The sequence below is a fragment of the Pristiophorus japonicus genome, chromosome 8 (assembly GCF_044704955.1).
Source record: "Pristiophorus japonicus isolate sPriJap1 chromosome 8, sPriJap1.hap1, whole genome shotgun sequence".
Classification (NCBI taxonomy): Eukaryota; Metazoa; Chordata; class Chondrichthyes; family Pristiophoridae; genus Pristiophorus; species Pristiophorus japonicus.
Genome location: NC_091984.1, coordinates 176,292,383 through 176,320,082, shown reverse-complemented (window position 1 = coordinate 176,320,082; position 27,700 = coordinate 176,292,383). Strand labels below are relative to the sequence as shown.

Sequence of the window (27,700 nt, the reverse complement as noted above, 5' to 3'; positions counted from 1 at the left end):
GCGGCTATTACTTAAACTGGAGAATGAAGCAAATAGTGGAACCGAGTTTATAACATCCCATCCCACAGGGAAAACTATTGAGGCTGTTTTATCTGTAACCTTTACAGTTCACAATGCCCCGATTCAAGTTTTATTTTGCCCACTTGATGACATAAGCTATGCATTAAAAAAATGAAGTTAAAGAAAGCAATTATCATATAGCTTAGATAGGAATAATACAAGATGCACTGACCTCTCGGACATACTGGTTTCCGTCACCAAAACACAACAGCAAGTGAGGGAGCACATGTACCACGTACGGCTCAAAGAGCTTCCCCAGCATATTGCACAACATCTCAAAGGCAAACAGAGCACCTACCAAGGAATTAGTAACAGAGTAAATGGTTCTGTTGACACTCAGGTTACTGATGCTGAATAGGCAACTGAAAAGCAGGGACAATACCAGGCACTGCATTCGGCCAAATGGCTTGTGCTTGGCTGATATTTAGTCACCTCGACATTAGTCCTGGGTATCAGGTGAAGTTGTCTGAAGCTTCCTTTCAATTTATTCAACATTTATAATTAGTCCTGCAGCTAAACTTGGAAAATGGAAATTGTTTCTGTGGTACTGGTCAGTGGATAAGATCAAGTGCGAGATAAACCCATTTCGAGGCTGAGTGCAGACACTCAAATGCAAGCACAAGAGGCAGCCATATTGCCCCATTGTGTCTGAGCCATTGATAGTGCCGCACCGCAGCCAATAGTGCTATTATCCTGGAATCCTTTAATATTTCTCTAACTCCCTCTTCAATGTTGATCAAATCAACTTCAACCGGCATTCGTGGTAAGCATTCCATATTCCAATAACCCTTTAGAAAAGGAAAATTGTAACCTGCCCCTTTTAAGGCTTCTAGGGTTCATCCTAAATTTAGGCCCCCTTGTTACCAATTTACCAGCCAGTGTAACGCCTGAAACAACTTCATAACACTGAATATTTTATATCAGTTCTCCACTCAACCATCTCTGACCCATCCAGAGATGGCCCCTAGCTGTCAGAGCAACTGCTGCCGAATGTCAGAATAAGACCGTGCATACAAAAAAAGTGAGGAGAACCAACGATCAATCACTTTACAGGACAGTATCCCTGCTGTTTGCCCCGCTGTTTAGCTGATCATTTGCACACGGAAAATAAATAAGCGGAGTCCCGAGTATTTGAAGTTAATCAGCTTGCAAAGGCCTTTGATGCTGTGGGTGTTGTTTCTATCTCTATATCACCTTTCATCATACAGTGTGCAACTGAGAGCTTTACATTTAGAAATAAGCAGATGCTCCTCTCACCTTCCCGCCTCCGGAAGTTCTTCTTGTCCTGAATGGCATCGGTCAACATTACCATTATTTCCTGCTGCTTCAGGGCGAGGATGCCCAGTCCTTTCACCAGCCCCGCCAGCCCGTATGCTGCCCCTTTCCGCTCGGCATATTTATCCGACTCCAGTAGCAGCTGCAACAGTTTCTGAACCATCCCAGCGGCATCTTCTTTGATGGCAGGGACCAGTGGAGGAAGACAGCTGGCCACCGATTCCTGAACCTGCAGCATCAAGAACATTCACTTCAGTCCCGTGACCAGCTTACAGCTCAACATCCTGGGAACTTGCTGCCGCCCACAAACGTTTTCTAGTCACAGCGTGCAATTAAAAAAAAATCTGCTCTTAAGAGAGTATAGAAATATATAAAATGGGTTGGGGTCAAATATGTTGTTGTCAGAATGTTATAAAAGATAAATGAAGAGCTATTTATGGAGCAATTCACCAATGCAATCCTTTGGAGCAAAGAAAGACTTGCATTTATATAGCGCCTTTTACAACCTCTGGATGTCCCAAAGTGCTTTAAGATTAATGACGAACTTTTGAAGTGTAATCACTGTTGTACTGTTGGAAACGTTGCTCCCAATTTGCCCACAAACAGATTATCTGTTTTTTTTAAAAAAAGTGATGCTGGTTGAGGGATAAATATTGACCAGGACACCGGTGAGAACTCCCCTGCTCGTCATCGAATAGTGTGATGAGATCTTTTTCATCCACCTGAGAGGGCAGACGGAGCCTCCATTTAACGTCTCATCCGAAAGATGGCACCTCCGACAGTGCAGCATGCCCTCAGTACTGCACTTGAGTGTCAGCCCAGGTTATGTACTGCAGCCTCTGGAGTAGGACTTGAACCCACGACCTTCTGACTCAGAGGCCAGAGTGCTACAAACTGAGCCAAGGGAGTATCTCATTAGCTGAATATTTCTGAGAGTCTTTTGGCACAATGGAGTACATTACCTGTTGAGATGGTGTGGAGAGGGCAGTGATGAGCTTTGCCACAATGGGTTTCACTTTGGGATCGCTCTTATCCAAATGCTTTGCCAATGAACCCATGAGAATGACCACACTCTGTCTCACGGCATCGTAACTAGCGTCATTTGGGGCATTCCGCAGGAACTCTTCAAATACCGGCAGGAGCGAATTGACGTTATCCTGCAGGGGAAAAGGTGCAGCACAGGTCACCAGAATGATTAGTGATAAGGTTTGCAAGTCATTAGCCTGATTTCCATCATGTTGCAACCAAACCCAACATAGATAATTGTTAATAGTCGGGAAGGTCAGCTACATGTTTAAACAACATATATAAATGAATATACCATTTGGCCCACTTTTTCAAACAGGTACAATGACCATGACGCTCTTCTATACTCTTAACTCGCATTTGCATAGCACTCCTCACATCTTCAAAGCATTTAATGAAGAAGGGTACCAATCAGGAAAGGGAGGAGGATTTGGGGAGAAGCCAAAGACTATTTCTTAAGAACTTATGAGGCTTTTGAAGACCAGGGACTTACTGGCCAAAACAGCAGACCCGATGGTCGGGTGGTTTACAAGTCAGTTTACAATTCACTAGCCTTACATGCTGAATCTTCCTGAAATTCCAAGTCACTGAAACCACTGGACAATTTGTCACTTCACTTGATTTCTCAAATATATCCAGGGCATTGAGGAATGCCCAATTGCTTCTACAAATATGCTGATTACCCCGATGCTTAACTGTCAGTAAAGCTCTCGAGCATTGTCCTACTACTGTTACATTAACTAGTTCATAATTGACAGAACTCATGTCTCACTTGTCCGGATTACCCAAGCTACTTTCTACTCCTTAAAAATAGGATGCAACTATTTGTACTAACTGAATGGCTCTCCATGATCACATGACCTATTGCTAATTGGTCCCCTTGGAGGATAAGCCAAACCCTGAAGTTTCTTTGGAATGTGTAAATGGAACCGCCCAGCCTAACTTGGCACATTCTAACATGATCCATTTTGACTTCAGAAGTCAGAGAGGACACATTCCTCCCTTAGCCAAAGTCCCTTCCCCAGCGCAATAGATGGGGATTGTTAACAGGTTTATTGGGTATGAAGTGAATAGTGACAGTGTCATGACTTCTGGATTTCATCCATTCAAACGATGTCCCTTATAACACACACATCAAGCTTTCCGAGAAATCGGTGTGGATATAAAGGGGGTTGGAAGAATGTGATCCGTCTTGCCCAAGTTCCCTCTCTCCCCTCCGATCCCCCCCAACCCCGTCTCTTTCTCTCTCTCTCTCTCTCTCTCTCCTCCCACCGCCCCCGCAACCCCCAAGCTCTCTCGCTTCCCCTCCCCTCCCCCTGCCACCACTCTCTGCCCCAGCCTGGGCCCAGGCAGAGGCTCGGGACCCGGTGGCTTGCGGCTCAGGGGCTCTGTGGCTTGGGAATTAATGTGTTTGGGGCCCCACATCCGGGTGTCAGGAGGATGCATGCGCAGAAAGCAGTTAGTATAAATAGTTACTTTGTTAAAAATAACAGTTAGTACAAATAGTTACTTTGTTAAAAATAACCCGAGAACAGATAATTTCCTTGAATGAATGCAGACAGAGCTGCATTTACAGAGTGCTTTTTCACAAACTCACGACATCACAAAGCACTTCACAGCCAGTGAAATACTATTGAAGTGTAATCCCTGCTTTAATGAAAGCCAGCATCCAATTTGCGCACAGCAAGGTCCCACAAACAATGTGATAACTACCAGATAATCTATCTTTTTTTAAATAAAGTGATGTTGGCCGAGGGATAAATATCAGCTCTTGTTCAGGGAGTGCCATGGGCTCATTTACATTTACCCGAGGGGGCAGACTGGGCCTTGTTTTAATACCGGAAACCGGAAACCACCACCTCTGACAGTGCAGCACTCTTTCAGCACTGCACTGGAGTGTCAGCCTAGATTGTTGTGCCTTAGAGTCCCTGGAGTGGGACTCAAACCTACAACCTTCTGACTCAGACAAGCATGCCACCAACTGAGTCATGGCTGACACCTGCTCCCAACGTCCCTATTGCTGGTGTATGGCTCTGCAGCTGCCTGCAGCACCTCTGAAATGCCCGTACTTGATGTGCGGGTCTAGACAGTCATTTTTCAGGAATGAATTATTCAATGAAGGTCATACACAATGAATCCAGTGTGACTCAAGCCATGAAAAGCTAATGTTACTTTGGGGAACAGAAGGACCTACCTTTCCATGGGTGTTCAGTGCAGACAGGGCTGCATCCAACATGCACTTCCTGACTTCAGGGTGACGGTCGTTCAAGGCTTCAGGTACAAAGAACTGGAACAGCTGCTTGACCTGCGATCCGTCGAGATACTCGGAAAGTTTGTTCAAAGCCAGAGCAATCCCACACCTTCAAAAGGAGTTCTCCATTATAAACTACATAAAACTCTCCCCACACATACATTCTCCCAACTTTTCAATTATTGTCAAAACATTTTCAATAAAACTGCACACCTCCCCCAAAAGCCTAGTGGGTAAATGTAATTGGTGCAGAACTAAGCCCACGACCAGAGGGTCCTAGGTTCCATTGCCCGTGGTCTCATAGAAGGGAAGCATCTGGAGTGCCAAAAATGGCCACAACACCTCTGGTTTAGGGAGAAGTCAGCCTGCTCCTGAGCATGTCCATTGACCCTGCTGGATAGTGTGCACATGTATGGAAACTGGTGAGGATTTGGCTCAGCATCAATTCCCTCTCCAGTCAAATATCTTATCCACAGTCACTACATTGGTCACATAATGGCCATTTAGATGAAGTATGCCTTTAAGACGCTCCTTAAAACCAAGTTTTTGGTTTGCCTTAATTTCTTCTTTTGTGGCTCGGTATCAAATTTATCCGTTTTGTCTTGTTAACACTGCTGTGAAGCACCTTGGGACATTTTACTACGTTAAAGCTACTATATAAATAAGTTATTATTTTACTGGAGGAAATCACATACGGATGGAACACCATCGCCTCCAAGTTCCCGACCAAGTCGCACACCATCCGAACTTGGAAATATATCGCTGTCCCTTCATCGTTGTTGGGTCAAAATCCTGGAACACCCTCCCTAACAGCACTGAGGGAGCACAGTCACCACACGGACTGCAGCGGTTCAAGAAGGGGTACAAGAGTAAGGAAGTCTTATTACAATTGTACAGGACTTTGGCGAGACCGCACCTGGAGTACCATGTACAGTTTCGGTCTCCTTATCTGAGAAAGGACAGCGGTGCAACAAAGGTTCACTAGATTGATCCCTGGGATGAGAGGGTTGTCCTATGAGAAGTTGAGTAGCAGCTTGGGCGTATACTCTCTGATGTTTAGGAGAATGAGATCTCATTGAAACATATAAGATTCTGAGGGGGATTTAGCGGAATAGATGCTGAGAGGTTGTTTCGCATGGCTAGAGTCTAGAACTAAGGGCATAATCTCAGGATAAGGGTTGGCCATTTAAGACTGAGATGAGGAGAAATTCCTTCACTCAGACGGTTGTGAATCTTTGTCTCAGCTTCCACAGCCCTTTGGGGTAGAGAATTCTCTACCCCAAAGGGCTGTGGAAGCTGAGTCGTTAAGTATATTCAAGGCTGAGATAGGGAGATTCTTGGCTATGAAGGGAATCAAGGGGTATGGGGATCAGGCGGGAAGTGGAGCTGAGGTTGAAGATCAGCCATGATATTATTGGATGGCAGAGCGGGCTCGAAGGACCGTATGGCCTACTCCTGCCCCTAATTCTTATGCAAGGTGGTTCACCACCACCTTCTCAAGGGCAACTAGAGATGGGCAATGAAAATGCTGGCCTTGCCTGCGACGTTCACATCCCAAGAATTATTAAAAATATTCCAGCTCAGTTTCAGCTCCAAGGGTCAGGCGACAGGAGGAGTCAAGAGGAGGAGGGAGGAGAGATGGAGGGGAAAAAAAAAAATAGCACTGCACTTCAGTCAGCTTTCACCATCAAATCCGCTGCTACAGTACCTGGCTTCCCACTGGTCAGGCGGAGATTCAGATATTACTCGACCAAGGGCATCCAACACTGGAGGTGGCCTCTGAACAGAACAAAACAATTTGATTTATCAACAACTGAACGGCACAGAAGGAAAATAACGAGAGCTAAAGAAAAAACAAGTGCGGGATAGAGAGAGAGAGAAAGAGAGAGCTTCCGAACAGTTTTCCTCGTGTATTCTACAGAACTAGAAATTTACATGCACTGCAGCCTGATCTTGACAATAAAAAGCTCCCATAACCGTAGACCTCTGCACTACTGCAATGACGGAGCTTAATCTACCTTTGTGAAATGTTAAATCTTAATTCCTTCTTTTGTCCATCTTCCACTTGCAAGCATGTTTCTCCGATACTATCAATATTTCAACTCACTCCATGTTTTTTCTATTTTTAAGTGTTTATGTAGAGTATTGGGAATTAGCATATAACATTTAAACTTACCCTTCAACACCCAGATCTTACATTTCCTTCTTTGCCTTGATCCTTCGATCTCTAAGATGTTTGCTCATTGATACGCTTCCCTCTTCCAATTACGCTTTGCACTAGCACCTCGTTGAACCATCCCTCCTAAACAAGCTCCTTCTATCCAAGAAAGTCAATTCCCTTTTGCACATTGCACTGAACTAGCCACACACACAGACTTCAATCGCCCCGCTCATTCCTTTCCCAGAAAGCACTGAAGAAAATCCAGCAACAGTCATTTCTAAATTTGCCCACACTTTGCCAAACTGAGCTTACATAAAGTTTCTCCTGGTAAATTTCAATCAGCTTGCCCATCACTTCGGCAGCTTGAGGCTGATACTGTGCCACGGCATTAGACAGCGCTTCTGCTCCTGCTTGGCGTATTGCTTCCTCGTGGTATATCACATCCTTAATCAGCAGTGAGCAGAGATTTGGCTGCAGTTCCAGCCCCATGGTATCCCACAACCTAAAAATAGAGATTATAGAAGAGCAGAGTTAGACAGTGAGGAGAGCCCCAAGATGTAGTTAGACAGTCCTTTAGCTACTTCATTTTTTGGGGGGCAATTTAATCCTCTTCTAAAAGGCATCAACTCCAGCCAGATGATGACACCACGGGCAGGCACCCTCCAGCATCTCACCTATGGCCAAACTTCAGGTGTGAGCTTTGACCGAGTACTGGCAGGACATTCAGCTGGAGAAGCATCACAGCCAAGCCCAATCCTGCTCTCACCCACTGCCGACTTGCTCATACTTTCCAGCACAGGTCACTAGGCAGTGATCAGCAGAAACTCTGATTTTTTCCCTCGCTAGCCCAGGATGTCAAGGCCTATTGTAGCACCCTCAGTAAGCTAACTCAGCACAGACCAATTCTGGCAGTTCTTGGCGTGCATGACCTAGTACCACACTATTATTGCACACGTCATTTTATTCTTTACGTAATGTTTACACTTTACACACATCTGCAAGTTAGATATAAAAATTTCAGAAACCTAATCACTATACTTATACTAACATATCAAATGCTTTTCTGGATCACAAATCTTTTACAAGCGACAAAACCAGTGTACAGAAGACCTCAGTGGCAGACAATTAAAGGCACAAAAATATTGGTTAAAAATAACCACAAGTTAACCATAACGTTTCAATTGCAATGACTTCTCAATAATCTGAAGGTTCGATATTTAAATTGGTTTGTAACATTAACTAGAACTCTCAATCATGTTGGAGCCTGGTCTGCCTTATCTTTAACTAGCAAAGATATACCATCTAGCATTTAATGAGAAAATATTGGGCTTTGAATACCTACACTCCTTTAAGACCTCTGAAAAAATTATTAAATGTCACAATAGTTCACCAATAAATTGATTCCTTACATTTTAGCCTGCAGTCTGCTCTCCTCATCCACATCAAACTGGGAAACCCAAAGTCTGCGCAATAGGTTCAATCCATTCTTCTCATCACTGTCTGGGGTGGGCAAAACCATGTTCATCTCCAGCAATCCCTGCAAAACAGCCAGAGATCCGAGATAACTTCCATCATCTTTACAGCCTGTCTCACACTTTGAGAGAAATTCAACACATCACGTGAAAACAGGAAAGCACAGGACCAGAAAAGATGTCAGCTGTGGCTCAGTGGTAGTGGCACTCACGCATCATAGTCAGAAAGTTGTGGATTCACATCCACTCCAGAGACCCGTGCACAAAATCTAGGGTGACACTACAGTGCAGTACTGAGGGAGTGCTGCACTATCTGAGGTGTCGAGAGTCTGCTCTCTCAGGTGCCTGTATTTCAAAGAAAAGCAGCTGAGTTCTTCGCGGTGGCATGGCCAATATTTCTTACTCAACCAACATCACGATAACAGATCATCTGGTTATCAGTGCTGTTTGTGAGACGTTGCATGTATATTGGCTGCCGCGTTTCAGACATTACAAAAGTGACTACACTTTAAAAGTACTTTATTGGCTGCAAGGCACTTTGGGATGTCCTGCGGCAGTGAAAGGCACTATATGAACACAAGTCCTTTCTTTCTCTGCAGTTCATCTGGTCGATCCCAGAAAACTGTCAAGGGAAAGACACCCAGGGACTCAACAGCATGCATGTATTGGGCGATCCGCCCTCATTCTGTTCTATGAGGCCTTGTTCTGGACCATGCTCTTAATACTACAAACACAGAATCCAGCACTAAGTTGTGAATGCATTAAACATACATAGTGGACGAAAAACACCTCCAAGTCAGAGCAGGTAAGGATGAGAAACAGTGGTAGGTGCAAAATCAGAAAGAATCTCTGCACGGAGAGCTTCAACTTCAAAGACTGGGGAAAACAGAAAAGTAAACCCAAGGCCAGTAATCTAGCATTCTTCCTCATCCACTCAAACGAAAATGACTCAGGTCCCTTGTGCCTCCTCCCCTCCCTTCAATCCAACATCGGTGACTGTGCCTTCAGCCACCTAGGCCCCACGCTTTGCAACACCTTCCCATAACTTCCCGGCCTCTCCACCTTCCTCTAAAGACTTTCCTTCCAAGCTTTTAGTCACCACTCCTCCTTTGGCTAGGTGACTTAAAAAAAATGCTTTTATGAAGTGCTTTGGGGCCTTTTTCTACATTAAATGCCCTACATAAAGTTGTTGGTGCAGAAAATGGTGAAGTAGCAGGGGCAGCGCTACGGACCTAGATTTTCGTGCTAGATTGCACTACAGCAGTCCCGAACTGTCAGATGAAAACAAAAACCTTTAGTAAAACAAGGATATTGCTCCAGGTTTCTGCCTTGCCAAAAGCCTTGGAGATTAATCTTCAACATGTCAGCTGTTGCTCAGTCTCACCTGAGCCAGAAGGTTGTGTTCAAGTCTCACTCCAGGGACTTAAGCACAAAAATCTAGGCCGACACCCCAGTGCAGTGCTGAGGGAGTGCTGCACTGTTGGAGGTACGGTCTTTTGGATGAAATGTTAAACCGAGGCCCCGTCTGCTCTCTCAAGTGCACGTAAAAGATCCCAATGGCACTATTCTGAAGAGGAGCAGGTGAGGAATCCCCAGTGTCCTGCCAATATTTATCGCTCAGTCAACATAACAAAAATAGATTATCTGGTCATTATTAGATTTGGGGTTATAAGAGATGCTGGTGTTGTGGCTATGCAGAGACTTAAAAAGAGGGTTGAAGAGAATCAAAATTCATATTTTCTATCAACAACTAGAAAAAAAGTGTTTTCTTTCCAAATTTCTGATGACTGACATTATGAAGTCGTGTTAGAAACGTTTGCAAGAAAGAATGGATTTGTTCTCAAAGGGAGTTTAACGAGAAGCATGGTAAAGTGGGTACTACCTCATATTCCTCATGGTGTCACTTTCTTAATTGTCTTTATAACTGTTAAACAATGCGAAGTTAAAGTGCAGCTTCGTGGAGTCTGGGGGATGGACACTTGCTCACTGTGCTTACAACTGGGTTTGGGATCGTTGTAGAATGCAGTTGTTATCCATCATTATTTGCCAGATAATTGATTTGTTTACTGACTAATGGGAAATATATTTTTTGTATCTTGGTCTGTAAGTAACCTTTAGCCAAGCGTTGCTCAACAACGATAAGTCAATTTAAAAGGATGATAAAGCTCCGCTTCATAGCCCAGTTGGGATAGTTTTACGGCAAGGTTTTTGTTCTGCAAGACAGGACTGGAACCTGCAATCGTCTGCTGTCACCACAGTTTGAATTGCAGTCAGATGTTTTATCCGTTAGACCACGTGGCCAGCATGCCCCAGTTGGGAAATGCAATGTACATCACGGAACTCTGCCATCTGGACCAAGAACACCCCAGGTTTCAATCTTTCTCTTTGCTGTTAGTTGGGTGCTGTAAAATTAACTCAGCACCAGGGAAAAAGGAGCCAAGGATCCTGTTCCTGATTACTAGCTAGTGGTGGAAAGTGTGTGTGTGTGTGTGCGCGTGCGGTAAGGAGTGAATTTGGGCTTGGCTATGACTGTCTTGTGCACTGTCTGTAATGGCCACTCAGGTGAGGCACTGAAGCGTGCCTAATGCGCAGGGGAACATATTTCACCACAGGTCAGTGTTTTCTGGAGAGAAGAATAAAACATTGATGACTTAGTGAATGAATGCAGTGTCTAGTGTTGTACTGAGCCATATAGGCAAAAAAGGGTCCCGGTTCATTTATCCATCGCCTGTGCTGAGTTAGCTGGTCTCAGTCAGGGGTAATAGGGGTGCTATAATTAGTCTTCACTTCACTGAAAGGAAAAAGTCTTGCATTTATTTCAGCCTTTCACAACCACCGGATGTCCCAAAGCATGTCACAGACAATTAAGTACTTTTTGAAGTGTAATCACTGTTGCAATGTGGGAAACGTGGCAGCCAATTTGCACACAGCAAGATCCCACAAACAGCAATGTGACAATGAGCAGATAATCTGTTTTTGTTATGTTGACTGAGGAATAATTTAGACTGTTAAGGGGTAATCTGATCAAAGTTTTCAAGATATTAAGGGGAACAGAGAGGATAGATAGAGAGAAACTATCTCCGCTGGTTGGTGAGTCTAGGACGAGGGCGCATAGACTAAACATTCGAGCCAGACCTTTCAGGAGTGAAATTAAGAAACACTTCTACACACAATGGCCGAGAAATTCCATTTTTGGTCATAGCGGTATTTTTCCGCCAAAAATAACGCGATGACTTCAAGGCCCAACATTCGGTAAAAAATGCGCCCAGCGGTAAAAATTGGCATTGCAAATTTCGTGACGCAAACTGCGAATTTTCTGCAACTTTTCTGAGGCTGATACCGCTGCGAGTTGGGCCTAGGGAGGGGAGAAAACACGAAAAAATTCCAAAAAATACAAAATCACAGAACATTCATAAGACCCTTTTCTATCGAATCGCTGTAAAAGAATTAATAAATACTTCAACTTAACTTTTTTTTTTTTGCAGGTCTTCATACCTACCGCCGTTCCAAGGGCTGCAATGCAGGTTTTTCCCAGGCATTTTTTGGGGTCCTAACTAAGGGTGCGCTGCGAGCCAAATATCGGGCCAAAGCGCTTTTTCCAGTCTTGTACACCAGCTCCCCAGCAGAATTTCAAAACCGCGGTCACAATACTTGAGGGAATTTCCCGCCTCACCGTTTTCCACCAAAACCGGCGAAATATCGCCAAAAAACCCGATGCAAGGTTGGGGAATTTCCAGCCCAAAGAGTGGTCGAAGTTTTAAACTCTCCACAAAAGGCAATTAATGCTAGATCAAGTGTTAATATCAAATTGGAGATAGATTTTTGTTCACCAAAGGTATTAAGGGGTATGGGCCAAATGCGGGTATATGGAGTTAGGTCGCAGATCAGCCATTATCTCATTGAATGGCGCAGCAGGCTTGAGGAGCTGAATGGGCTGTTCCTATGTTCCTATAAATATTGGCCAAGATAATATTCACTGGAAATAATCCCCCACTCCTCTCCTCCCCGGGATCATCAGCAAGTTAGTCGACCAAAGTCCACATCATAGATTAACCTGGTCCTGTTCACACACGTTCCAAGCAGGGCTAACTTGCTATCAACTTTGCCTTGCTTGGAACATGTGTGTGCCCATGTGTGAACAGGACTAGGTTCATCCATGATGTGGACTTGGTCGACTAACCTGTTGATACAAATGTAAACAATTGCTACTGGGGTGGGTTCTGGAGGGCTGCGGACACTTGTGGAATGGTCCCAGACCATGAGTCAGTGGTAACACAGGTTCCATATATTTTTAATTGTACCATATATACACAATTTAAAATTGCAGACAATTGTCTTGGCACCACAGTGACTTATGCTCATGAGATAGCGAAAGTAAACCATTGCATCTCTAACCCCATGTGTGGTTTTAATTGGCTAATAAAACAATTAAGACTAATCCAGTTGGGGGTGGGGAAACTGTGTTGAGACACTGTACTTTACTACTCTTGTTCACTCGCCGAGTCCCAGCCACGATCTCTCACCGCTCCTCCGCCTCAGTCACCCGCTGCGCCTCCGCCGCGATCTCTCGCCACTCATCCGCCCCGACCTTCCTGCTCCTCCGCTGAACCTGGGCTCCGCCAATGTCCCTGCCCATGCTCCAAACGGTGACCTGGGTTTTGATGACGTTACCCAGTCGCCCACCCTTGAAATCATCGCACACTTGGAACGTTCGCCGAATGTTTGGTGCGGAGGGGGATCGTGGCAGTGGTGCGACGGTATTTTGTGGCGGAGGAGCGGCAAATGGGGGTACGAGGCCCAGAAGAGCCGAGGGCCCAGGGGAAGCACGGTCCAGCCCACACTGCGATATGTGTGCGCACTCGATCCGTGCAGAACAGGTCTCCAGTCGTCCTGGTTTACCCTTGCCACTGGATAAAGGCCGAGCTCTGTCAAGCCCATGTGGTGGCTGATGTGCAACGGCCGCCACACATGAAAACAATCCACGCAGAGGCATCCTGCACCCCTTCAATTGGAGTTCAGAGCTGGAATATTGGGTCCTTCATTGAAACATCTGTGAATTCATCCCTTTTGGTGTGGAAGCAAGTCATCCTCGTTCAAGGGACCGCCTCTGATAATGCTGTTGCTTGTGGGAGCTTGCTTGTGCGCAAATTAGCTGCCACATTTCGCACATTACAACAGTGACTACACTCCAAAAGTACTTCATTGGCTGAAAAGCGTTTTGAGACGTCCAGTGGTCGTGAAAGGCGCTATATAAATCCAAGTCTTTCTTTTGACATATTGGCATACAATGAAGGTGATTCACAAGCAAAGTGAACATTAAAGAATGAAGACCATACCTGCACCAAGTAACCCAATATTCCTCCGGATTCATTTATACTCCACAAAAAGATATATGTACCACATGAGTACAATAGAAAACCACTGTGGGCCATCTAGGAGCACAGCAATGTCAAAGTGCTTGTTGTTCTGTTATCATCGGCAGTCCCATAAAATCGAGGAAGACTTGCTTCCACTCCAAAATTGAGTTCTCAGGTGACTGTACAGTCCAATATGGGAATTACAGTCTCTGTCACAGGTGGGACAGACTGTGGTTGAAGGAAAGGGTGGGTGGGGAGTCTGGTTTGCCGCTCGCTCCTTCCGCTCAACGCCCTCCCGGATGCTCTTCCTCCACTTAGGGCGGTCTTGGGCCAGGGATTCCCAGGTGCCGGTGGGGATGTTGCACTTTATCAAGGAGGTTTTGAGGGTGTCCTTGAAATGTTTCCTCTGACCACCTGGGGCTTGCTTCCATGTAGGAGTTCCAAGTAGAGTGTTTGCTTTGGGAGTTTTGTGTTCCGCATGCGGAACACATGATCAGTGCTTCGATGCTGGGGATGTTGGCCTGAGTGAGAACACCGATGTTGGTGCGTTTATTCTCTCAGTGAATTTGCAGGATCTTGCGGAGGCAACGCTGATGGCACTTCTCCAGCGCTTTGAGGTGTCTTCTGTACATGGTCCATGTCTCAGCCATATAGAAGGGCGGGTATCACTACTGCCCTGTAGACCATAAGCTTGGTGCCAGATTTGAGGTCCCGGTCTTCAAACATTCTCTTCCTCAGATGACCGAAGGCTGCACTGGCACACTGGAGGTGGTGTTGGACCTAATCATCGATGTTTGCCCTTGCTGATAGTAGGCTCCCGAGGATATGGAAAATGGTCCATGTTGTCAAAGGCCGCGCCGTGGATTTTGATGACCGGGCGTGGGGTGGGTGGGGGGAGGGGGTAAGGAGGGGCAGTGCAGTGTGGCGGGGTCAGGTTGGTGGAGAATCTTTGTCTGACAGATGTTTAGTGTAAGGCCCATGCTCTCGTATACCTCGATGAAGATGTTGACAATGGCTTGGAGTTCGGCCTCTGAATGTGCGTAGACGCAATCGTCATCCACGTACTGTAGTTCAATGACAGAGGATAGGGCGACCTTGGATCTAGCCTGGAGGCGACAAAGGTTGAACAGGTCCCCATTGGTCCTATAGTTTAGTTCCACTCCAGCGGGGAGCTTGTTGAATGTAAGATGGAGCATTGTAGCAAAGAAGATCAAGAAGAGCGTTGGCGTGATGACGCAGCCCTGCTTGATCCTGGTCCTGACATGGATTGGGTCTGTGGTGAATCTGTTGGTCAGGATCACGGTTTGCATGTCATCGTGGAGCAGGCGGAGGATGGTGACACACTTTTGGGGGCAGCCGAAACCGAGGAAGATGCGCCATAGTCCCTCAAGATTGACAGTGTCAAATGCCTTTGTGAGGTCAAAGAAGGACATGTACAAGGGCTGGTGCTGTTCCCTGCATTTCTCTTGTAGTTGTCGCATTGTGAAGATCATGTCCGTTGTACCCCTTAGTGGACGTAATTCACATGATGACTCTGCGAGGAGCTCTTCAGCCACAGGGAGAAGACAGTTGGGGAGGATTTTCGCAATGACTTTCCCAGTGGCCGACAGCAGGGAGATTCCTCTGTAGTTGCCGCAGTTGGATTTGTCCCCTTTTTTTTGGATGGTCACAATTACAGCATCTCAGATTTCCCAGCATACTCTCCTCCTTCCAGATACGATAAGAGTTGTTCTGTGTTGTAAGGCCGGCAGCGATACCTGTGAAAGCTTGCTCATTGCTTTGTAGATCTCAAACTGAAACAACTTACTTTTAAGCACCTTCAATGTAGACAAATATCCCAAGGTGCTTCAGAGTTGTATTCGAGACAAAAATTGACACTGAGTTAAAAGGAGCTATTAGGAATGGTGACCAAAAGCTTGGTCAAACAGTTGAGTTTTAAGGATCTACATTACAACAGTGACTACACTTCAAAAGTACTTAACTGGCTATAAAGCACTTTAGGACGTTCTGAGGTTTTTCTTATTTAAAAGGATAAGAAGAAAACGGAGCAGTTTAGGGTGGGAATTCCAGATTGTAGGGTCGAGACAGCTAATGGCATGGCCACCAATGGCGGGAGGAATGCACAAGAGGTCAGAGTTGAAGGAACGCACAGTTCATGGAAGGTTGTAGAGCTGGAGAATGTTAGAGATAGGGAGGAGTGAGGCCATGTTGGGATTTGAATTCAAGGATGAGAATTTTGAATTTGATGCATTGGGGAGACCAGGAACTAATGTAGCAAGCCGACTCCCCACCAGTTAATTGATGGAAAGTATTTATGGAAGTTTCTTTACCCTTAGAGCACCATCTCGCACTGCAGAACATGGTGACAGCAAAGCCTGCAACAGGACATCAACCTCCTCCTGTTCAGCGTACGCACATCCTTCCTCCCCACTGCTGCTGGCGCACAAAGATGTCAGCGTATTTGAAGCCAGGACCTAGAAAACAGAGACATAATTTTAGCATTTCATAATAACCGGCAATCCAAATTCTTTCAAGCTGCTTCGCTGCAGCCAGGAACCTCTACGATTGGAAATCAAGTTACTCATTTTGCACAAACAATGACTAAAAACTTCCAAAACTAATATCCATGCAGACTGTTTACTCAGCTCAGTGGTAGGGCTCCCAATCTGTGAGTCACACGGCCATGGGGATTCAAGCCCGACGACAGTCGAAGCTGACACTTCAAGGCAATACTGAGGGAGTGCTGCACGGTCACAAGTACTGTCTTTTGGATGAGTTAAAGCTGCTCGCTTAGCTGGATGTAAAAAGGTCCCCAGGCACTCTTTAATGATCAGCAGGGAAGCTCTTCCTGATGGTTTATCTCAGTACTTTTTGTGGGACCTTGGGCATAAATTGACTCCTGTGTTTCCTACATTACAACAGTGACTATTGGACATGAACTTGAAGAGGATTAATTTGCAGGGTTATGGGGTAAAAGCTGGGGTGGGACTAAATTGGACAAGCCGAATGGTCTCCTTCTGCGCTGTGAGATTCTATGATTCCATGACCAAACTTCAAAAGTATTTCATTGGCTGCAAAGCGCTTTGGAAATTCCAGAAGTCATGAAAGGCACTGTATAAACGTGAGTTAGTTCTTTCTTCACAACTCCAATCTCCACCAAGAACAATCACAAGCATCACAGTTGCCTGCTGTGTACTGCGCTGAAGAAAACAACTTCCCCAACAGCAGACAGAAGAAACGGAAGCCATGCAGATTGTGCTGGAGTGGCAAACAGTCCACAACAGTAGCCAGGGTGGAAGAGGATGTATGTGAGGTAGAGTGTGCGGTATCATTGGACACAGATCAGGGGTGGATGGAGACAGTTTGAGCTATTAGCGCTCTACAACAACAACTTGTAGTTATAAACCTTTAACGAAGTGAAACGCCCCAAGGTGCTTCAACAGGGGTATTACGAGATAAAAAATTTTGACACTGAGGCGCACAAGTAGAAATTAGCACACGTGACCAAAAGCTTGGTCGAAGATCTATGTTTTAAGGAGCGTCTTGAAGGAGGAAAGAGAGGTAGAGTGGTGGAGAGGTTTAGGCAGGGAGCTCCAGAGCTTGGGGCCGAGGCAACAGAAGGCACGGACACCAATGGTTGAGCGATTATAATGAGGGATGCTCAAGAGTGCAGAATTAGAGGAGCGCAGACATCTTGTGGGGTTGGAGGAGATTACAGAAATAGGAAGAGGCGAGGCCACGAAGGGATTTGAAAACAAGGATATGAATTTTAAAAACAAGGATATGAATTTTGAAATCAAGGCATTGCTTAACCAGAAGCCAATGTAGGTCAACAAGCACAGATGGGTGAGCAGGACTTGGGAGAGTTGGGACACGGGCAGCTGACTTTTGGATCACATCTAGTTTACGTAGGGTAGAATGTGGGAGGCAAGCCAGGAGTGATTTGGAAGAGTCAGGTCGAGAGGCGCTGTGTGTTCGCACCAGCCAAGGTCCAGGGTAGCTCAGTCGGAATGGGGATCCACCACTGGCCCTGATCAAGAAACTTAACCTGCAAAAACAAAACGACCCTCATTGAGACCAGCGCGAGGCAGCAAGAAATCCCTCCAAAAAGCAAACATGCTGAAATAAACTAGGGAAATTCTTCTGCAAGAGGACAAAAAACTTCCATCTATAATACAATTAAAATCCACAGAATCACCAAATACAGAGCAGAAAACGCTCATCCTGTGCACCACAGAAGGAGGAAGGTGTAGATTTTACCTGGAGTCGGGGTGAGCCTGTGGCCATGACCCTGGTCAGCAGCAAAAGCATCTCCATCCGTGGCAGCAGCTCAGGACCATCCTGTCAAAACAAGGACATTTCAATTAACAGCACTTCACCAATCGAACACTTTGATGGTGATCAGTGAACACCCGGTGGTTACGAGCTTGGGCCATGGGCTGCTTTGGCACTCATGTTGTTTTGGACCCTGCATTGTGGCACTCCCAACAGTAAAGGGTGCCCGGCCCGGACTGCCGGCACCGTCGGTGAGTATGTAAACCACACTCCAGGTTGAGGCCAAGTCCCGTGCCTCGCCCACAACACATGGGCTCTTTGTAGGGCTCTGTGGCGCTCCGCGGGCCCTGGCACACGTCTACAGCTGGTCATACAGCTTCTCCAGCACAGCTTGCACTCAAATTGTACCATGTGTTCATTTGTCAACATTCACTAATGTCCCGCCCAGCATGCATTAAATTTCCAATAAAACACTGTCTTTTTCTTTTTACCCTCAAGACTTTTCTCATCTTCCTTCTCCTCCTAGAGCCCTTCCTCCCCAGCATGCTTTCCTTTGCTATTTCTATTTTAGATTTAACTTTTCCCTGTTCATCATGGCTCCAGTCATTCTGCTCTTCCCCCACCCGTCATCAACCCACTCCTTCCTTTGACTTCTTGCAGTTGCTTCCCACGCATCTAGCTGGGAGATTGAATCGGCTCAGACGGATGGGACAAAAGCCATCTCGCCCCGTAAGTGACATGAGTTTGGACAGTCTCGCCCCAGTCCGAGGCACCATACAGGAAACATGGCACCACCTCACTGCCCTTCCTCTCACCCAACTCACTCAAAACCAAGAGGCACAGTCACTGGACCTTCCAATCTCTGCCAAGGAGACACAAACAGAAATAGAAAGTGTTCAATCTCGGAAGACCCCTGGCCTGGACGGCTACTCAACCCAATTCTGCAAGGCTTTATTTCACCTACCGAGTATCACTTCTGATGAAACTCTTCCATCATGTTAAGAAATGGAACTCTGTCCAAGAACTCTGAGGACAGCCACAGTCACATTAACAAAAAGGACAAAGATCCCAGCCTCTGCTCATATTACAGTCCCATATTTCAGAGTACAAGTGACGTGTCAAGGTCCGAATCACCAGACAGGGTCAGATTCAGGTTGCAAATATCGAGGGGTAAACGTAGCCTTTGAATTCACCGATCTATGCTAAGGAAGCCTGCCATGCTGGCCAGCATACAAGTGGACACAGAAATAGAGAACAACCAACACATATTGCTGGCTGTGAGGATAAACTCCTTCAACTGCTCTCTCTTTCAGATGCTTCCAGTCAGGATCACAGCCCAGAAATTCTGAGACAGGCACATCTCCAAGTTACTTGAGGCAGGAAACTGCAAATACAGCTCCCCAAACATGAAGGCCTCTGCATTCCCTACTTTTGGCAATACTATTGGGCAGCCCAACCTCAGGCAATCATGGTTTGTAATCTGGCATGCCCCCACACACATGGCTACGATTGTCAGCCAACCACATTATACAACCTGCCCTCCATAGATCCCTGGAGCAGGCCATAATCACCTCATAATAAAAACACTGTCATCCGGGAAGGAGGTTTGCATCTCATTGAAAATCCCACAGGACCTACTAACACTTTCCTAGGCCACAACAGAGGCGTCCCAGTTGCATTCATTATGTGTGGATTCGAAACATGCCATGATACAAGGCTATGTCAATTCCTCAGAAGAAGCCAGATTAAGTCCTTCCAATGTTTGGCAGACAAATTCTGCCTCACTCAACATGACCTGCTCTACTTACTCGAAATTAAACACTTCCTCCAGGACCTGGCCACATTCAACTGGAACTGTACCCACACTCTCCAACAGGCCAACCCGTAAACAAATTTCCACATTTTGCACTAGGTTTGTCTGCCGGTCAAGGGACGACGCAAGCTGAAAACAGACCTAGGCTTCAAGTTAACACAAGGCATGGAGAGAGGTATGGAATCAGAACCCTCACGCCTTTAGGATGAGACGTTAAACCGAAGTCCTGTCTGCTCTCTGTGTTTGAAGGGCAGGGCGTTCTCCCAAGTGTCCTGGCCAATATTTACCCCTCAACCAACAGCAAAAAAAATCCTGCGGTTATTAACGCATTGCTGTTTGTGGGAGCATGCAGTGCGCAACTTGGTTGCCGTGTTTCCTACATTACAACAGCGACTACACTTCAAAGTACTTCACTGGCTGTAAAGCACTTTGAGACATCCCCAAGTCATGAAAGGCGATATATAAATGCAAATTTTTCCTTTCACAGAGCATCAACAGAATGTACAATGCTCAGCTGAACATAAGAACATAAGAATTAGGAACAGGAGTAGGCCATCTAGCCCCTCGAGCCTGCACCGCCATTCAAAAAGATCATGGCTGATCTGGCCGTGGACTCAGCTCCACTTACCCGCCCGCTCCCCATAACCCTCAATTCCCTTATTGGTTAAAAATCTCTGTGACTTGAATACATTCAATGAGCTTCCTTGGGCAGATAATTCCACAGATTCACAACCCTCTGGGAGAAGAAATTCCTTCTCAACTCGGTTTTAAATTGGCTCCCCTGTATTTTGAGGCTGTGCCCCCTAGTTCTAGTCTCCCTGACCAGTGGAAACAACCTCTCTGCCTCTATCTTGTCTATCCTTTTCATTATTTTGAATGTTTCTATAAATTCATCCCTCATCCTTCTGAACTCCAACGAGTAAAGACCCAGTCTACTCAATCTATCATCATAAGGTAACCCCCTCACCTCCGGAATCAGCCTAGTGAATTGTCTCTGTACCCCATCCAAGGCTAGTATATCCTTCCTTAAGTGAGGTGACCAAAACTGCACACAGTTCTCCAGGTGCAGCCTCACCAATACCCTGTACAGTTGCAGCAGGACCTTCCTGCTTTTGTACTCCATCCCTCTCGCAATGAAGGCCAACATTCCATTCGCCTTCCTGATTACCTGCTACACCTGCAAACTAACTTTTTGGGATTCATGCACAAGGACCCCCAGGTCCCTCTGCACCGCAGCATGTTGTAATTTCTCCGCATTCAAATAATATTCCCAAGATACTACAACCGAGTGCAGTGCACCCCAAAGACTCCACTCCTCACTAGGCGTGGGGGGTGGTGAATGCTGGAGGTACTGTGGCCAGAAGAGCAATATTCTTGGAAGAAGTCAGAAAAGTCGGAGAGCACGAAAGGCCTCGCAATCCCTGCACACGCAATCCCTCACCTGCAGGACCTACCTACTGGAGAGTGAGCCTCTCCTGCAATCAGCAGGCTAACTCAAATTTAACTGGTAGCTGCAAAAGATGCAACCCTCCAATCATCATCATAGGCAGTCCCTCGGAATCACGGAAGACTTGCTAAAAGGAGTCCTTAGATGGCTGAACAGTCCAATACGAGAACCACAGTCCCTGTCACAGGTGGGACAGATAGTCGTTGAGGGAAGGAGTGGGTGGGACAGGTTTGCCGCACACTCTTTCCACTGCACTGCGCTCGATTTCTGCATGCTCTCTGTGATGAGACTCGAGGTGTTCAGCGCCCTCCCAGATGCACTTCCTCCACTTAGAGCGGTCTTTGACCAAGGACTCCCAGGTGTCAGTGGGGATGTTGCACTTTATCACGGAGGCTTTGAGGGTGTCCTTGTAACGTTTCCTCTGCCCAACCTTTGGCTCGTTTGCCATGAAGGAGCTCAGAATAGAGCACTTGCTTTGGGAGTCTCGTGTCTAGCATACGGACAATGTGGCCCGCCCAGCAGAGCTGATCAAGTGTGGTCAGTGCTTCAATGCTAGGGATGTTGGCCTGGTTGAGGACACTAACATTGGTACGTCTGTCCTCCCAGGGGATTTGTAGGATCTTGTGGAGACATCATTGGTGGTGTTTCTCCAGCGACTTGGTATCTATTGTACATGGTCTATGTCTCTGAGCCATTCAGGAGGTCTACAGCCCTGTAGACCATGAGCTTGGTGGCAGTAATACGACAAACAGGTGGGTGAAACAGCTGTGGTGCATGGATTCCACTCTGAACTTGAGGGGTACTATGTAGTTTGGAGCTCTTTCCTGGCACAAGGACAGAATAGGACCACTAACTAAAGACCTGTCTTTACCCACCCAGCACCCTACCAAGAGCTGTAACCCTATCCTGCAAGTAGACAAGACCCTGAACCAAATCCCAAGAACTTACGAACAAACAATGACTGACAAAGACCCTCAGGTCCAGAGTCTGTCCCACAAATTACCTTCTGCTTTCACAATATATACACTCCACTCCACCCGAAACCATGTGATCTGGGAGAGGCTAAAAAGCAAATAAAAACCCAGGCCAACTGGTGAAAAAAATCTGGGAAATTCCTTTTCAACCCATCTAGGCAATCGAAACTAGTCCAGGAGATCACTCTGGCCCTGTAAGAGGTGATCTCCGCCCCAACCAAGGTTTAGCTCTCGCTTGGAGGATTTCATCGAGTCAGTGTCACAGGAGGAGACGGCAGCCCGTTCCGGAGGTCCACTATTCTCTGGGAAAAGAACCGCCTCCTGACATCTATACCAGGCTGAATATAGAAAGTTCAGAGGGTAGTCCAAGGGTACGGTAGTAAAGTAATCCAAAGGCCTGGTCTAATGATCCAGAGCCACGAGTTCAAATCCCACCACAGCAGTTGCGGAATTTCAATTCAATTAAACCAGGCTGAAAAAGGAAATAAGAGGGGCAAAGAGTGTTTGCGAACAGATTGCCAGCTAACATAAAAAGGAATCCAAAAGTCTTCTGATAGGCATATAAATAGTAAACGGGTAGTAGGAGGAGGGGTGGGGCTGATTAGGGACCAGCGGCAGTTGGCGAGAGCCGGGAGCGGCCTATAAAAGGCCCAGCGGGAGATCGAGAGCCAGCGGCAGTTGGTGAGAGGCGGGAACAGCCTATAAAAGGCCCAGCGGGAGATCGAGAGCCAGCGGCAGTTGGTGAGAGGCGGGAGCAGTGTCGGAGCGGCCTATAAAGGCCCAGCGGGAGATCGAGAGCCAGCGGCAGTTGGTGAGAGGCGGGAGCAGTGTCGGAGCGGCCTATAAAGGCGTACCGGTGCAGCTACAGCGGGAGAGAAAACAAAATAGAAGTAGAAAGGAATCAAAAGTTAACGTCACAGCCAATGGGGTAAGTGATTGGCTGGTGATTGGTGAGTAGCTTTTCTTTTTATTTTTTATATCAGTAAATGAACTGTAACATTGTTATTACCAATTTAAGGGTATCTAAGGGTTAAGGCATGGCAGGAGAGCTCGGTCACGTGATATGCTCCTCCTGTGCCATGTGGGAACTCAGGGACGCTTCCGGTGTCCCTGAGGACTACGTGTGAGAGAAGTGTATCCACCTCCAGCTCCTGACGTACCGCGTTGCGGAATTGGAACTGAGGGTGGATTAACTCTGGAGCATCCACTATGCTGAGAATGACATAAGTGGCACGTTTAGTGAGTTGGTCTTACCGCATGAGAAGGATCCACAGCCAGCTAGGGAATGAAAGACCAGCAGGAAGAGTAGTGCAAGGGTCCCACCTGGTCATCCCCCTGCAAAACAGATACACTGCTTTGAGTGCTGTTGAGGGAGATGACTCATCAGGGGAGAGCAGCAGCAGCCAAGTTCATGGCACCGTGGCTGGCTCTGTTGTCCAGGAGGGCAGGAAAAAAAAAGAGTGGGAGAGCGATAGTGATAGGGAATTCAAGCATAAGGGGAATAAATAGGCGTTTCTGCGGCTGCAATCGAGACTCCAGGATGGTATGTTGCCTCCCTGGTGCAAGGGTCAAGGATATCTCCGAGCGAGTGCAGGACATTCTAAAAAGGGAGGGAGAACAGCCAGTTGTCGTGGTGCACGTTGGTAAAAAAACGGATAAGGTCCTACGAGACGAATTTAAGGAGCTAGGAGTTAAATTAAAAAGTAGGACCTCAAAAGTAATAATCTCGGGATTGCTACCAGTGCCACGTGCTAGTCAGAGTAGGAATCGCAGGATAGCACAGATGAATACGTGGCTTAAGCAGTGGTGCAGCAGGGAGGGATTCAAATTCGTGGGGCATTGGAACAGGTTCTGGGGGAGGTGGGACCAGTACAAACTGGACGGTCTGCACTTGGGCAGGACCGGAACCAATGTCCTAGGGGGAGTGTTTGCTAGTACTGTTGGTGAGGAGTTAAACTAATATGGCAGGGGGATGGGAACCAATACAGGGAGACAGAGGGAAACAAAAAGGAGACAAAAACAAAAAACAGAAAAGAGATGAGTAAAAATGGAGGGCAGAGAAACCAAAGGCAAGAAACAAAAAGGGCCACTGAATATAAAAGGGCTGCAGGAGGGGTAAAAACTAAAAATCATGGTTTAAAAACGAGGATGAAAACACTCTACCTAAATGCACGCAGCATTCGAAATAAAGTAAATGAGTTGACGGCACAAATCATTACAAATGGGTATGATTTGGTGGCCATTACAGAAACATGGTTGCAAGGTGGCCAAGACTGGGAATTAAACATACAGGGGTATCTGACGATTCAGAAAGATAGGCAAGAAGGGAAAGGAGGTGGGGTAGCTTTGTTAATAAAGGATGATATCAGGGCAGTTGTGAGGGATGATATTGGCTCCAATGAACAAAATGTTGAATCATTGTGGGTGGAGATTAGAGATAGTAAGGGGAAAAAGTCAATGGTCGGCGTAGTTTATAGGCCCCCAAATAATAACTTCACGGTGGGGCGGGCAATAATCAAGGGAATAATGGAGGCATGTGAAAAAGGAACGACAGTAGTCATGGGGGATTTTAACCTACATATCGACCGATCAAATCAAATCGCAGGGGGTAGCCTGGAGGAGGAATTCATAGAATGCATACGGGACTGTTTCTTAGAACAGTATGTAACAGAGCCTACAAGGGAGCAAGCCATCTTGGATCTGGTTCTGTGTAATGAGACAGGAAAAATAAACGATCTCCTCGTAAAAGATCCTCTCGGAATGAGTGATCACAATATGGTTGAATCTGTAATACAGATTGAGGATGAGGAAGTTGTATCAGAAACGAGGGTACTATGCTTAAACAAAGGGGACTACAGTGGGATGAGGGCAGAGTTGGCTAAAGTAGACTGGAAACAAGGACTAAACGGTGGCACAATTGAGGAACAGTGGAGGACTTTTAAGGAGCTCTTTCATAGTGCGCAAAAAAAAAAATATTCCAGTGAAAAAGAAGGGCGGCAAGAGAAGTGATAACCAGCCGTGGATAACCAAGGAAATAAAGGAGAGTATCAAATTAAAAACCAATGCGTATAAGGTGGCCAAGGTTAGTGGGAAACTAGAAGATTGGGAAAATTTTAAACGACAGCAAAGAATGACTAAGAAAGCAATAAAGAAAGGAAAGATAGATTATGAAAGTAAACTGGCGCAAAACATAAAAACAGATAGTAAAAGCTTTTACCGATATATAAAATGGAAGAGTGTGACTAAAGTAAATGTTGGTCCCTTAGAAGATGAGAAGGGAGATTTAATAATGGGAAATGTGGAAATGGCTGAGACCGTAAACAATTATTTTGCTTCGGTCTTCACAGTGGAAGACACAAAAACAATGCCAACATTTGCAGGCCACAGGAATGTGGGAAGGGAGGACCTTGAGACAATCACTATCACTAGCGGGGTAGTGCTGGACAGGCGAATGGGACTGAAGGTAGACAAGTCCCCTGGTCCTGATGAAATACATCCCAGGGTATTAAAAGAGATGGCGGAAGTTATAGCAGATGCATTCGTTATAATCTACCAAAATTCTCTGGACTCTGGGGAGGTACCAGCGGATTGGAGAGCAGCTAATGTAACGCCTCTGTTTAAGAAAGGGGGCAGGCAAAAGGCAGGTAACTATAGGCCGGTTAGTTTAACATCTTTAGTGGGGAAAATGCTTGAAACTATCATTAAGGAAGAAATAGCGGGACATCTGGATAGGAATAGTGCAATCAAGCAGACGCAGCATGGATTCATGAAGGGGAAATCATGTTTAACGAACTTACTGGAATTCTTTGAGGATATAACGAGCATGGTGGATAGAGGTGTACCGATGGATGTGGTGTATTTAGATTTCCAAAAGGCATTCGATAAGGTGCCACACAAAAGGTTACTACATAAGATAAAGGTACGCGGAGTCAGAGGAAATGTATTAGCATGGATAGAGAATTGGCTGGCGAACAGAAAGCAGAGAGTCGGGATAAATGGGTCCTTTTCCGGTTGGAAATCAGTGGTTAGTGGTGTGCCACAGGGATCAGTGCTGGGACCACAACTGTTTACAATATACATAGATGACCTAGAAGAGGGACAGAGTGTAGTGCAACAAAATTTGCAGATGACACTAAGATTAGTGGGAAAGCGGGTTGTGCAGAGGACTGAGAGAGACTGCAAGGAGATTTGGATAGGTTAAGCGAATGGGCTAAGGTTTGGCAGATGGAATACAATGTCGGAAAGTGTGAGGTCATCCACCTTGGGAAAAAAAAACAGTAAAAGGGAATATTATTTGAATGGGGAGAAATTACAACATGCTGTGGTGCAAAGGGACCTGGGGGTCCTTGTGCATGAATCCCAAAAGGTTAGTTTGCAGGTGCAGCAGGTAATCAGGAAGGCAAATGGAATATTGGCCTTCATTGCGAAAGGGATGGAGTACAAAAGCAGGGAGGTCTTGCTGCAACTGTATAAGGTATTGGTAAGGCCGCACCTGGAGTACTGCATGCAGTTTTGGTCACCTTACTTAAGGAAGGATATAATAGCTTTGGAAGGGGTACAGAGACTATTCACTAGGCTGATTCCAGAAATGAGGGGGTTACCTTATGATGATAGATTGAGTAGACTGGGTCTTTACTCCTTGGAGTTCAGAAGGATGAGGGGTGATCTTAGAAACATTTAAAATCATGAAAGGGACAGACAAGATAGAGGCAGAGAGGTTGTTTCCATTGGTGGGGGAGACTAGAACTAGGGGGCACAGCCTCAAAATACGGAGGAGCCAATTTAAAACCAAGTTGAGAAAAAATTTCTGCTCCCAGAGGGTTGTGAATCTATGGAATTCTCTGCCCAAGGAAGCAGTTGAGGCTAGCTCAAGATAGATAGATTTTGAACCAATAAGGAAATTAAGGGTTACGGGGAGAGGGCGGGTAAGTGGAGCTGAGTCCACGACCAGATCAGCCATGATCTTATTGAATGGCGGGGCAGGCTCGAGGGGCGAGATGGCCTACTCCTGTTCCGAATTCTTATGTTCTTATGTTCTAAAATGGAGACCTACGCATGGGGCAGAGGACATGGCTAAGGCACTAAATGGGTACTTTGCATCTGTCTGCCAAAGTCAGTGAAACAGGCGATAATTGAGATACTGGATGGGATAAAAATTGATAAGCATGAGGTACTGAAAAGGCTGGCTGTACTTAAAGTAAATAAGTCACCAGGACCGGATGGAATGCATCCGAGGATGCTGAGGGAAGTCAAGATGGAAATTGCGGAGATACTGGCCATAATTTTCCAATCCGCCTTGGATACAGGAGCTGATGCCAGAGGACTGGAGAATTGCAAATGTTACACCCTTGTTCAAAAAAGGGTGCAAGGATAAATCCAGCAACTACAAGCCAGTTAATTTAATCTCGGTAGCGGGGAAGCTTTTAGAAATGATAATCACGGACAAAATTAACAGTCACTTGGACATATGTGGATTAATTAAGGAAAGGCAGCATGGATTTGTTAATGGCAAATTGTGTTCAATTAACTTGATTGAGTTTTTTTGATGAGGTAACAGAGAGGATTGATGAGGGCAATGTGGTTGATGTG

The 27,700-nt window shown here is 46.0% G+C and overlaps 1 protein-coding gene across 1 annotated transcript in view; it reads right to left on the bottom strand.

Moving 5' to 3' along the window:
- The window catches only part of gcn1 (GCN1 activator of EIF2AK4), a 154,919-nt gene that overhangs the window by 47,016 nt on the left and 80,203 nt on the right, over positions 1-27,700 (bottom strand). Inside the window, exons 27-35 of the mRNA XM_070887575.1 lie at positions 17,863-17,943; positions 15,933-16,076; positions 8,183-8,310; positions 7,086-7,275; positions 6,321-6,391; positions 4,556-4,721; positions 2,298-2,492; positions 1,318-1,564; positions 233-354 (exon numbers count right to left, since the gene is read on the bottom strand). Of these exons, the coding sequence (XP_070743676.1) occupies positions 233-354; positions 1,318-1,564; positions 2,298-2,492; positions 4,556-4,721; positions 6,321-6,391; positions 7,086-7,275; positions 8,183-8,310; positions 15,933-16,076; positions 17,863-17,943 (1,344 nt within the window). The remainder of the gene's footprint in view (positions 1-232; positions 355-1,317; positions 1,565-2,297; positions 2,493-4,555; positions 4,722-6,320; positions 6,392-7,085; positions 7,276-8,182; positions 8,311-15,932; positions 16,077-17,862; positions 17,944-27,700) is intronic.